We start from the raw sequence: 12,543 nt of genomic DNA on the forward strand, positions 1-12,543 counted from the left end.
TTAAAATACCCTGAAATCCTCAACCCCACTATGACAATCACCCAAGCCCAAAACAAACCCCCACGCAGCAGTATATTAATAGGTACACCTGCATCTCAAAACCTGTAAAACGCTTGTTTTTAGTCATCTTCTACTAGAGACAGTATCGTCATATAAAATTCAGATCTTGATTCAACTATACTTTATCGGATTTCATTGGTCTCTGTACTTTAATTAGGATCCCCATGCATGCATCTTCGATTCAAATTAAGATCTAACATGATCTAGCCCATATCCCATCTTTTTGCACTGTTATTTCATATTGGTGGCTTGAATATTAGGACACCATCTTATTATGACTACTTCGACAGTAAGGAAAACATACCAAAAAGCATGAAAATTCAATGAGGGAGGATCAGGTGCAATGTGATTGCACACTTTTAGTGAAATGCTGCACCTCATCACTCATCATCTTTGGGAACAATATCAGCATTGATTCAGGGAATCAGCAGATTCTGATTCACCTAATTCGATCTGAATCAGCCAGTTTTGAACCAAGGGATGACACGAGTCAGTAAAATGTTAAAAAATATTAAAAAACTTTTTTTTAACAATTTTTATGCCGAATCAACCCTGTTTGGTACCGATTTTGGGTGGATATGATACGAATCGGCCAATTCAGGCCTATTCGCAACGATACTGATACAATGTGCTGTGGGGTCCAACAGCAGATGGTGGGTGATCAGCAACACTCTAAAAGTGTGCAATCACATTGCACCTTATCCTCATCCAAGTGAGGCTCTTAAAGAGTACTAAAATAAGATTCTGTGCAAAATACAAAATACAAAATACAAATTCTAAAAGTGTGCAATCACGTTGCACCTGATCCTCCCTCAAATTCAATCCAAGTGAGGCGTTTGAAGAGTACTGAGATAAGATTGTCTGTGCAAAATACAAAATACAAACTACTTTCACATGCTATAAATATATGTCCCTACACTTGGCACACTAGAACCAAAAAGATCTGTTCTCTTGTGAGCTCTGAGACTAACACTCACTATAAACTTGAGAACTTAGATCGTTGAATTCGCCACTCTCCACATTGTACTCTGCCCAAGCGCTACATGTCGTTACCGCTCGAAATCCCCTTTATTACGATGTATAACGCAATCGGCTTGACGTTTTGGCACTCCCCACTGTGCGCGCTCGCCTCCTCTCCATCACCATCGAAAGCCTACCACCGATCTCTCTTTCCCATGACGACTCACCGCGCCGTTTCTAGAGAGGGTCTTCTTCTTTCTTCCTTGAAGAACAGCCATCGTAGCAGGGATTCAGTATTACCCACCATGCCGTTTTCTCAGGAAATGCGCTCACTGAAGGTAAATTTCCCATCTTGTGGCCTCCCCAGCACCATGGGAGTGGGAAAAAGCGGGAATTAGTAAGTGGGTTGGGGAGTTTTGGTTGGTTTAGCCGAGTTGGGGACTCTGAATTTCGTGGGATTTTTTTTGAGTTTTTAGGTTCGTGTTCGAGGGGATTACGGGTCAGCAGATGTCGTGGAGTCCGGAGAGCCGTTCGTTGGTGATGCATCGACGGAGGAGAAGTTCTCTTGGTCTTCTGTCATTTTACCGTAAGATCGAGCAAGAGACGTTTTGTTTCTAGCAGGATGGGTTGGTGGTGGTGCTGTTCAGTAATGGGTTTTTAGTATTTTATTTGATTCTTGTTGAATTTAATAATGTAGACTGATTTTTGCTAATCTGTTGATTTTGTAATTTTCTTTTGCTTTTTTATGTTTTTTTCCTGAGTTTTGGGCTTGTATGAATTTTCTATACCTTTCCTTTTTCTTGTTTAGAACTTTAGATTGTAAGTTTTTGCAGCAAGCATGATCTTGAAAATTTGTGTAGTTGGACCAACGTGATTTTTTTTTATAAGGTTCAATCATGTTTATATGTGATTTGATTTATAGGCTTTGGTGCTGATTTGTTTACTGTAAATGCAGATTTTTATTCCCAGCATTGGGAGGCCTGCTATTTGGTTATGATATTGGTGCTACTTCTGGGGCCATCATCTCATTACAGGTACTGCGAATTCTTGATGCATTGTCCTTCTTTTAGTAGCGTTGTATTATCTAATTAGATGGTCTTTGTTATTTTCAGTCAGCAGAATTGAGTGGTACAACATGGTTCAACCTTTCAGCCATACAGCTGGGTCTTGTGGTATTCTTTCATATAATAAGATGAATGTGAATGGTGTTTGGGTTGCCTGTCTGTTTATTAAATTCAGGCATCTCAAGTTTTCATATTTTCCAATCTATTGAATTTTGCTTCATAGCGTTCTCTGTTTGCAGGTCAGTGGTTCACTTTATGGTGCTCTGTTTGGATCTCTTGTAGTCTATCCTATTACAGATTTTCTAGGTATGGCTTTGCTATATAAGTGATTGTCTGATTAGTAAATCGTCATGGGATAAAGATGCAATACGTAAAGTCATTGTCGTTTCTTTGTGAAAGGAAGAAGAAGGGAACTGATTACAGCTGCTGCCTTGTATATTCTTGGTTGTTTAATCACTGGTTCTGCACCTAATCTTGCTATTTTGATAATTGGGCGGGTTCTGTATGGCATTGGCATAGGTTTGGTGAGTTTATGCAGAAACTTTTCCAGTAGATCAGAATCTATTGCATGATTTGTCTTTTATGCGCTTGAACTTCTAAATTGCTGTGTGGCCAGTATTTTAGTTGTTCGGTCAGTTATAGAAATAAGCAGTCTCTATCATTGATTAGACTTAGATTTATGCCTACATTGCTGGATCTGCAAAAGAATGGGAGATTGCCATCTGATTTACTGATTAATTTAAGAATGGACTCTACAAAATTAGGTATTTTTATTGCCTGTTGGAGACTGAGGGTGTTTCTTACCTTTGTCCACGATCAGGATTCATGCATTTGAAGTTATTGATATGAACTTCTTGCACTGCGAGTCAAGTTTTACTTAAGACTTCAGTTATGTTTTATCTTAGCATTTTCTTTTATTCTTTGTACAGGCCATGCATGGAGCTCCTCTCTATATTGCTGAGACCTCTCCATCTCAAATTCGTGGGACACTGATATCTCTAAAAGAGCTATTCATAGTTCTAGGAATCCTGGTATTGAAAGTGCTAAACACTTGTAGTTCATGTTGTGGTAGCATAAGCACATAAGTTCTTTCTCTGAACTGAACTGAGTCATACTTGCAGTTTGGTTACCTTGTTGGAAGCATTGCAATCAGTTCTGTTGGTGGATGGCGTTTTATGTATGGATTCAGTGCACCTATTGCAATCCTGATGGGTCTTGGAATGTGGATTTTGCCACCTTCTCCTCGATGGTTGCTACTTAGAGCAGTGCAGGGAAAAGGCAGTATGGAGGAAAACAAAGAAAAGGCAATCTATGCACTTAGCAAGCTAAGAGGTCGACCTGATGGTGATAAGGCATCTGAGGAGCAAATAGAAAGTACTCTATCATCACTGAAGTCGGTCTATGTAGACCAGGAGTCAGAAGGTAGTTTTTGGGAGGTTTTTCAAGGATCTAGTTTGAAAGCCTTCGTAATTGGTGGTGGATTGGTCCTTTTTCAGCAGGTACGTGGTACATACATTCCAACAAGTTGCATTCAAGGTTTTCTGGATATAGTTGATTCAATCTGAGCTTTGAATATTGTTGTAAACTTTTCTTGTATAGTATTCTGAATTTAATCGGGCCTAGTGTCTATGTCTACCTTGATAGATAACAGGGCAGCCTAGTGTCTTGTATTATGCTGCTCCAATTCTTCAGGTACATTTGATAATGCTGATAATTATTGATCATTTGTCTCTATAATTTTTAGAAAACTACATCTTGATGCCCTTTTGTAATGAATACTTCAGAGTGCAGGATTTTCGGCTGCTTCAGATGCTGCTCGTGTATCAGTAGTTATTGGTTTGTTTAAGGTACAATGATGTTTGCCTCTGCTATGGCATTTATTTATCTTGCTAGACTCCACTTCTTTTTGAAGTTGGGCAGACCATGCTTTAAATTCTTGTTCATGAATACTAGTTTTTTTGGACAAACTGTGCTTTTAAATTCTTGAATACTATTTCCATGAACCAGATGATATCACAATCCAATGTCATGATGTCACTTTAAGTCGTATAGTAGTTGAAGGATCACTTTGCTTATTTGGTGTAAATCTAGGATGCCTTATTGCTTTGCATTTAAATGCTGCCATCTTGTCAAATGTATCCAAATGTTTGCCAATTATTCTTTTATTTTAATATTGGATTGGTTCCAAGATTTTTTTTGTTGGTTTGTGTAATTTATGTCAATTCCTATTCATGGTTTTCATCTTGTTGCTTGTTTTCTACCTTTTTTTTATTAACATTGTTTTCTACCTTTGAAGGCATGTTGTTTGCAAGTTTTGGTGCCTATGCATGAAGAGTATAATAATGTTTTTTTCTGTTTTTTTTTGGGATAAGCAAACTGGGTCCTAACCCCTGTATAGTAGGAAGTCAGATATAGAGAAGCCTGCTTCAATGTTGCTGGTCACATTGGTGTTTGGTTTGAATGCTTAAACTCAAAGTTGCTACTTGAGCATGGACTGAGTTATGACAAGCCTTTTAACAAGCTGAGTTTAAGTTGAACCGGATAGTTTGGTTCGATGATGACTCCTTCGAGACTTAACGTCTCTAGTTAGGTGTTGAATTGAGTTTGCAGAGTAAATAGACTAGACATGGCTCATGTAGTCTTGGCAGACTTAGTTGAGCTTGTTATGCTTGTGGGCCATGGCTGAGCCCTTTTCTTGGATGCTTAAAAACATACTTTGGCTCTCAAATCTTAATAGCTATTGAACCTGTCATTTGTGTGACTCATTATAAAGTGCTTAATGCTTGCCATGACACTGTATCTGACTTTGTGGATCCAGTTATACAACTGGATCCAACTCAGATCTCACAATGGAGTCCCAGGTCCAGTTATGATACAAGTCCTTGTGGTATTGGATCTGTTTAAAATGGGCTAAAGCTGGGAAAACTCTATCGATTTTCATGAGAAAAACGTAAAATGGGTCATGTTTAGTGCTGGGAAACAAGATGAGTCAATAGTGGTCTGGCTCGTAAAGAGCTTGTTCTAACTCATTAAATAGGCTCTACATGCCAAACATGAACAACAAGTGTTTGTCTCAGCTCGGCTTGTATAGGCTCGTTAAATGATAATAAGTATAATTGAGATGTTGCCAAAGTCATTATCAAGTTTTTGGACATGGCCCTAACTGGACATGATTTGGAACATATGGGTCAGGTTTTTGGCCTTCACATGGATCTGCTAGGTTGCCCTTTATTTGGATCTGCAGGACTTGGATCAGGAACTGCTAACTTGTTAAGGTTCCAGTTACTGTAGGGCTCTGGTTCATAGCTTATCTTAATCCACATGGCCCATCGTATTCAATGGACAAATTTGGATCCAGTGTTGCCAGGTTGAATCCTTTTCATGTTTGAACCAATTTTGGAACCTATATCCATGCTCAAGTGGGCTGAGCAGGTTATGAGTCCATAATTTGCAGGACCAGATTGCACCTGGGTTATGATAGTGCAACCTAACCATCCAGCTATGTCATTCAACCCCATATAATAGTGGTGTTTATTGTTTGTGACTTGATATAGTTTACACGCATTTCTAAATTTGTTCTTTTTTTTACATGATATTTAGATCAGGAATTGATGATTGAAATGGAAAAGTCATAAATCGACAACCACTGAAATTTGCTTGAATTTTCTGGGACCTAATCACACTTTGTTGGAACTGCTCAACTCAGACTGTCATGCATATATTCTGTAGTCTTTAGCCATACAACTGAATATGAGATTTTTATCAGAGAGATTTTTAGCAATTTATCTTTGAATTAATGTAGAAGTTAGGTTGGGCCAGATCCTGAGTTGGTGAGTTGCTAAACATTTCTGTTGAACTTGTTTTTTATTTAGTGGATCATGTTTGTGAAGTTGAGTCGGAAATGTCAACTTGGGCCTGCCTCATTAATGCTTTCCACCAAGTCTGCAATTCCTTGTAGACAGCCTGGAAAAATAGCAGGAACAAATAACCCAGGAAATCATGCATGTCTATCAAAGTCTTTATCAATAACTCAACTCATCTTATTTTCAGTCACTAATGTCCCAAATAAATGTTTAAGGAGAGATATTTGTAATGCACCTGCAGCTGTTGATGACTGGGATTGCTGTAGTAAAGGCTGATGATCTTGGGAGACGACCCCTGTTGATAGGAGGAATAAGTGGAATTGTACGTATATTTCTTACTTTTAAAGCGTTACTTATTGCATGGTTATCAGTATGTTGCTTTTCATGACAGCTCTTCAATCTGTTGCAAATCCCACTTTTATCCTTCCTGTTTACATTATGTTCTTCCCCTGTTTAGTTGTTTCTGGTTATTGTTGGAATAAACGTGATGTTCGCTGTTTTGTCTGTGACAGGCACTTTCTTTGTTCCTTCTTGCTGCTTACTACAATGTTCTTGAGGGAATCCCTATTGTTGCTGTGGCTTCTCTGATCTTATATGTTAGCTGTTACCAGGTAAGCTCTTGACGAGGGTAGAATAAATCAAATTTCTGTTCCCTATATTTGTGAATGTCGGGGAAAGTTCTTTTTGTTGATTAAATGCCCTTAACTTTTTAGACTTGGTGGATATTCTAAATTATGAACACCTGCCATCCTAACCCATTTTGACTATTCCATTGAAATGATTTAGTTAAAGAATTAGTTGATTAGTTATTCTATAGTTCTTTTCATATTACACATGAGACTCTCTCTCTCTCTCAAATGAGCTACTGCAGCAAAATTAAGCTCTTATAAGATGAATCCATTTGTTTCAAATGCCTGGGTTAATTTAGAATGTCTAATTTATAATAATCTTCAAAAGTTGATGATGAGTGTGTTGGTATAATTTTTTTTTCTTGTCAAAATCTCCTGACAGAAAAGTCCTTGCAGTCAGTATCCCATAAAGTAAAATCAAGCACGTACTGGAAGTAGATTTTCCTTTGTTGTACCATTAATGTTTCCCTCTGATGACCACATTACTCTTTGTATTTTCAATTCAAAGTTTATGTTATTGACAACAAATTTTCTGTAAAACTTTTCTAGATTTCCTTTGGCCCGATCAGTTGGCTGATGGTGTCTGAGATTTTTCCTCTTCGCACAAGAGGCCGAGGGATCAGTCTTGCAGTTCTTACTAACTTTGGCTCCAATGCTGTAGTAACATTCGCTTTTTCACCGTTACAGGTATGTGCCATTTGAAAAATGCGTATATTGCAAGTCCATACTTCATTTAGTGATTGGCATATTATACTCCACTTTCAGACCCTTCTGTCTTTTGTATACATTTTGCTGATTATATGCTTTTGAAAGATTTGCAAACTGCCAGAAGAATTCTGAGGACAGAGTATTCACACTGGATCCCACAGTTCTTTTGTTTAGGGTTCATTCTATGAGAATTCTGCTTCCTCCATAAAAAAAATGAAAATGATTTCCTGCCATTGTATGGAAAATGGGTATTTGAATTCTTGAAACAAGTGGGTTTGTGCACATGGATTCACACAGTTCACACCATAACAAATTCACAATTCCTGAGTCATAATAGGAAGCAGGAAAAGAAAGTTTTGCCTATGAGAAGTTTTAATATGAGAAATTTTCTTTATGAAAATCTTCTCTTGTTTGTGTGATATGAAGAAAACCAGGTTGGGAAAATGTTAGGTGTTTCCACTAGGGTGAGGGCTGCCCTCAAAACTGAAAACTTTGGCTAGGGAAAATTCTTCCATCTCTGAGATGGAGAAAAATTTCCTGTCAAAACCAGGGCAAAAAGTTGGTTCCTTTCAAAAAAATTTATTGTTTGGAACGATGGAAAAGTTTCCGCTTTTCCTCTCTGGCTTGCAATTCTCCTAGCCTTTCCCCGCTTCCAAACATGCCAAGGTCTAAACACACCCTAGATTTTTTTTTTTGAAGGTAAAACTGGTGATGAAATTTCTGCTTTGACTTGAAATCTCTTGCAGGAGCTGCTAGGGGCCAGCAACTTGTTTGCACTTTTTGGGATAATCTCTCTGCTCGCACTTTTGTTTGTAATCCTCTATGTCCCAGAAACAAAAGGGTTGAGCCTGGAAGAAATAGAGTCCAAGATATTAAGATGAGAACTCTTGTACTTCTTAAGAATTCTTAATCTTGTAAAGTAATAATGAATTGTGCATTGCCCACAAAGGACGACATTCTATACTTTTATCTTTCACTTCTTAAGAAAAGAAAAAGATTTGCCCACAAGTAGGGCTGGTAAACAAACCGAGCAGCTGAGTTCGGCTTGTCACAAACTCGTTCGTTATTGGTTCGTATAGCTGGCGAGCTGAGACAGGAACAACTCGTTTTAGCTTAAACAAGTCGAGCCTAAATACAAAGTGTTTGATTTGGCTCGGCTAGGCTTAGCATTTTGGATAGAATGACAAAAGCACGCAGTCATTCACGCATGCATCTATCATTACGTAATCAAAGCTAGTGCGATTAACAAATTTATTCGCCTCGCGGTGAGAGTTTGACAATCTCTTTCTCTCGGGCAACGCCTCGTTCAATAAATCAATTAGCATGTTGAACGATTTGTTACTCTAATTGTTCAATGTTTTGATATGTAACAACTTAAGAATGAAAGTTAGTTTTATTAACTTTGTACAACCAAGATATAGATCGCTTCGGGCAAGGAGGTTGTGTTTTGCATCCAATATTATCCTCATAATAACATTGTTCTGCAATTCATCAATCCGATCTTGATCCTTTATCGTATCTTCGCTCTCATCATGCACCGTATTTACGTAGGTTTGTGCCACACTCACATGTGATTGAATATATTTTATGGTAGAACCACGTGCAATCTATTGGGTTTTGATATGATCTACAGGTCTATATTTTGTATTCTTGCAGTCCTGACATGGGCATTACACTCTACCAGCTTCATCAACATAAGCACGTGCCACTTTTAGGAATTGATCAATTTCAGATGTATAAGGTTTAGAATTTCTGTCGTGTATCCATGATTGATCTATATTCATAAACAACGGCCCACTATATTTAACAAGAGAATCTTTTAACAATAGCATAGCCAGAAATCTATGGGTAAAAATATTCAGGGTTGGCTAGTCATCATACTTAATTGACCTGCTCTCATGTTCCAAGGGGTTTGAGCTAGGATTCTGGTGCTCTATTTCATTCTTTTTCCTTCAGTTTTGTTTAGTAGTCCGGCTGTTTCTCATGCCACCCAAATATTTTGATTAGGATTGGATGTCAACATAATCTTCTATACGGCCAGCATGATTTGTTGGTTTTGAAGTTTCTCATGTGAATTCTTCAAGTGACTTCAGAATTGCTGAATCAAATTTTCAGCATTCAATTCTGAAACGCTTCTCAAGTAATAGTCATCAACTCCAGAAAAAGGGTAGAAGAGAATTCTCTTGACAATTCAAAATGTGTCTAGACACTTGAAGATTTCATCTCCATATTTCAGTTGTCCAACGTTTGTATTTTTAAGGATAAAATTAATCAATGTGGGTATCCAAGAATTCGTTTGTATATTTTCTAAAACTTCTTATTGAAACTGAGAATATTTTCAACATCTTTAGAGGAACTCCTTAACACTCAAAAAGCAAAATGGAAAAAGTCCATTACATAACTTTAAGGGGACCATTTCCAGTTGCAACGATTCTAATCCCTACAGAATTCCTATTTTCTTCAAGAAAAACTCACGTAGGAAGCATTGTTTCTATCTAGTTTTTTTAATTTATCTTTCTCATTGTTTCCTTTTGTAAGGTTAACCTAATATTTATTCCCATTTCAAACTAAAACCGTCATTTCTCACTCCATATTTTGTTCGAAGAATCGATTTTCTACTCCTATATGCAATTTCCATATTTTTGCAACTATTTTTGCCTTTGCCCACAAATCCTCACTACACTGTGACCTAAATGTGCCAGAAACATTTTTGAACACCTTTCTCAAGCACTTTTCCACTTCTGTACTTGTTTTCATTTCATTTAGTTCCTTTTGAAAAAAAATCATACATACACTATTTAGAATTACTGGACATAATTGATACTAAATGAGTTGAGTCAGAAGTTACTAGGTTTTCAAACTATGTGTGAAAGAGATTGCACAATGGCCTGTGGTCATAGCAAAGGTCTTCCCAAATATAGATTTCCTGTATTTCACTTGAAGATTAAATGCTTTTAAGAAAAGAGTGCAGATTTTCAAATCATACGCACACTCGGAGAGGGCAGAGAGAAGCTCATCGGGGAGTGTCGCCTGAGTAGAGAGTAGAGAGATCGCACAGACAGAGAGAGGAACGACTGTCCAACAGTGTCACCTGAGTAGGGATTGGAGGTGGTGGCCAGCAGTGTCACCCAGAGAAATCGCAGAGAGTGTGAGAGAGGATATCCTTCAGTGGTGGCTAGGTAGTGTCACCCTGTTCACAAATCGGAGGTGGTGGCCGACAGTGTCACCCAGAGAGAGAATCGATCCTCGATCCGATCGCAGTCATGTGGTGTCACTTGAGCAAGGAGGAAGGAGGAGGTGGTCCGACGATGATCTAGCAACATATATATATATATATATAGAGAGAGAGAGAGAGAGAATTCGAATTAGGGCATGATACCATGCCCTAATTATAAACCTTATAAGGGCGACACCTAAATGTCGTTGTTATAGAGTAAAACCTATAATGATGACAAAACTGTTGTTATTTCTTTATGTGATATTCCATGGCCATTAAATATATCCATAAAAGTGGTTTAACGACAATATTTAATGACCTCACATGTCATAGTTAATGACACATCGATAACGGCAACATACAATGTTGCCATTATAGAGTAAAATCCTATAACGATGATGTTGTAATGTCATCCTTATTGATCAATAATGGCGATATTTAATGATCGTCAAATATTATTGTCAAAAGTATTTTAACGACAATATTTAAAGTCCACATATGTTGTTGTTAAAGACAATCTATAACGGTGACATTCATTAACCACCGTTAGAGACATATCTTTAACGGTGATATATAAAGTCGTCGTTATAGATATATCTATAACGGCGATATGTAAAGTCATCGTTATTGTGGCAATTCAATTCCAGCAATAGCGGTGAATTTTTGTGTTGCCTTTAATGAGTCGCCACTATTGACCCCATCATTGTAGTAAAGACACTTACCAATTGTGAATTGGTGGGTCTGAAAAAAAAAATGGAAATTGGGTATTTGGATCTGAATCCTGAGAGGATCCAAAACCCACATTGGATTTGGTTAGGGGTGGGATGGGTTTGATCCAAATAGAATTGGATCAAACATGGATCCAAGATCCAATAAAAAATATAATTAAGGTTTTTATTAAATAATTAAAATTAGATAGTATACTTATTTAATATGCTATCTTAATGGATCTATAAATAAGCACATAAACCCAGAGAGTGAGACGACCCCACCTCTCTTTGAAATTCAATGAATTAAATATCAAGTGAATTTTTTTTATATTTGTATCTAACTTAAAAGATGAGTGAAATAGATTTAAAAAACCCTTGTTCAACTTGTCCCTTGTCAGACACATGCCAATTGTGAATTGGTGTCTGCCCTAGGTGGGTCGTAATCCAGGTCAAACTCTTGTTCAATTTGTCCCTTGTCAGACACATACCAATTGTGAATTGGTGGGTCTGCCCTATGCTATCATGGGAATCAAACCTTGAATGCCCGTCTAGCAGCCAAGGTCCCACCCCACTACTTATGCCAACCCTCCATGGGGCCTATTTCGAGTTTGAACTAGCCTATAAAATCAAGCATGTAGATCATATAGAATTTAAATAAATATTACTAAAATTGGCTTCATTGATGTAAAAACGTGATATTTTACAAGCCGGTGATATTTTGAAAATACCGTCCACGATATTTTTAGCATCGCATGAAAGCATAGTTGAATACAAGATTGCCAAGTAACAATGGTCCACATAATCTCATTGTGGCGGTCCCAACAACTACAACTGGATTGACTCAAAGTGATCATTTGTTGAAACCGTGAACCCTAAACCCTAAAACCAACCAACTCTTTTCTTGGAGCCATCATCATCTTCCACATGAACCCAATTGACACAGACCCCACACAGCCCAACTGCTTCTTTTTTTTTCAACAAAGAGCTTGCCCACATCACAAACTAAAAGCAACAGTTTGCAGAAGTCAAGAACATGATGACCCACCTCGTCCAAGCAGAGGATGATAATCAATGAAACGGTAGAAGAAGTAAAACCCTAATTCCTAAGGCACATAAAGCCACTCAATTGTTTGCTCTACAAGGCTATGCAACCAATTAAAGCCACAATTTGCCTTATTTGGATGATTCAAGAAACTACATGCATGGTGATCCCTGAATTAGACTAGCCCCACTAACAAAATAATTTGATAGAACCCTATAGTCTAAAAGCAGAAAAGTGCTAAATCAGTGCATGGCTATGACCATTGATGAATTGACCCCACTACAGAAAAA

General features: G+C 37.7%; 1 protein-coding gene across 1 annotated transcript; it reads left to right on the forward strand.

Annotated features, from left to right (window-relative positions):
- Window positions 1–988: 988 nt before the first annotated feature.
- On the forward strand, window positions 989–8,232 carry LOC149823259 (D-xylose-proton symporter-like 3, chloroplastic). Its single transcript, XM_090018741.1, has 14 exons — window positions 989–1,358; window positions 1,497–1,606; window positions 1,976–2,054; window positions 2,133–2,192; window positions 2,324–2,390; window positions 2,484–2,608; window positions 3,014–3,115; window positions 3,206–3,583; window positions 3,729–3,776; window positions 3,869–3,931; window positions 6,189–6,269; window positions 6,460–6,558; window positions 7,126–7,263; window positions 8,031–8,232. Exons 1-14 carry the CDS (start codon window positions 1,104–1,106, stop codon window positions 8,163–8,165), a joined length of 1,740 nt encoding a protein of 579 aa, XP_089874867.1. The 5' UTR covers window positions 989–1,103; the 3' UTR covers window positions 8,166–8,232.
- Window positions 8,233–12,543: the final 4,311 nt, after the last annotated feature.

Source organism: Nuphar pumila, chromosome 10 (assembly GCF_984573655.1).
Source record: "Nuphar pumila chromosome 10, dmNupPumi1.hap1.1, whole genome shotgun sequence".
In the NCBI taxonomy this organism is placed as follows: domain Eukaryota; kingdom Viridiplantae; phylum Streptophyta; class Magnoliopsida; order Nymphaeales; family Nymphaeaceae; genus Nuphar; species Nuphar pumila.

Bases quoted from the DNA above. Each gene is read 5' to 3' on its own strand.
- LOC149823259 (XM_090018741.1), top strand. From the start codon at position 1,104: ATGTCGTTACCGCTCGAAATCCCCTTTATTACGATGTATAACGCAATC. The intron at 2,055-2,132 runs GTACTGCGAATT...TGTTATTTTCAG, and splicing joins GGGCCATCATCTCATTACAG to TCAGCAGAATTGAGTGGTAC. The intron at 7,264-8,030 runs GTATGTGCCATT...AATCTCTTGCAG, and splicing joins TCGCTTTTTCACCGTTACAG to GAGCTGCTAGGGGCCAGCAA.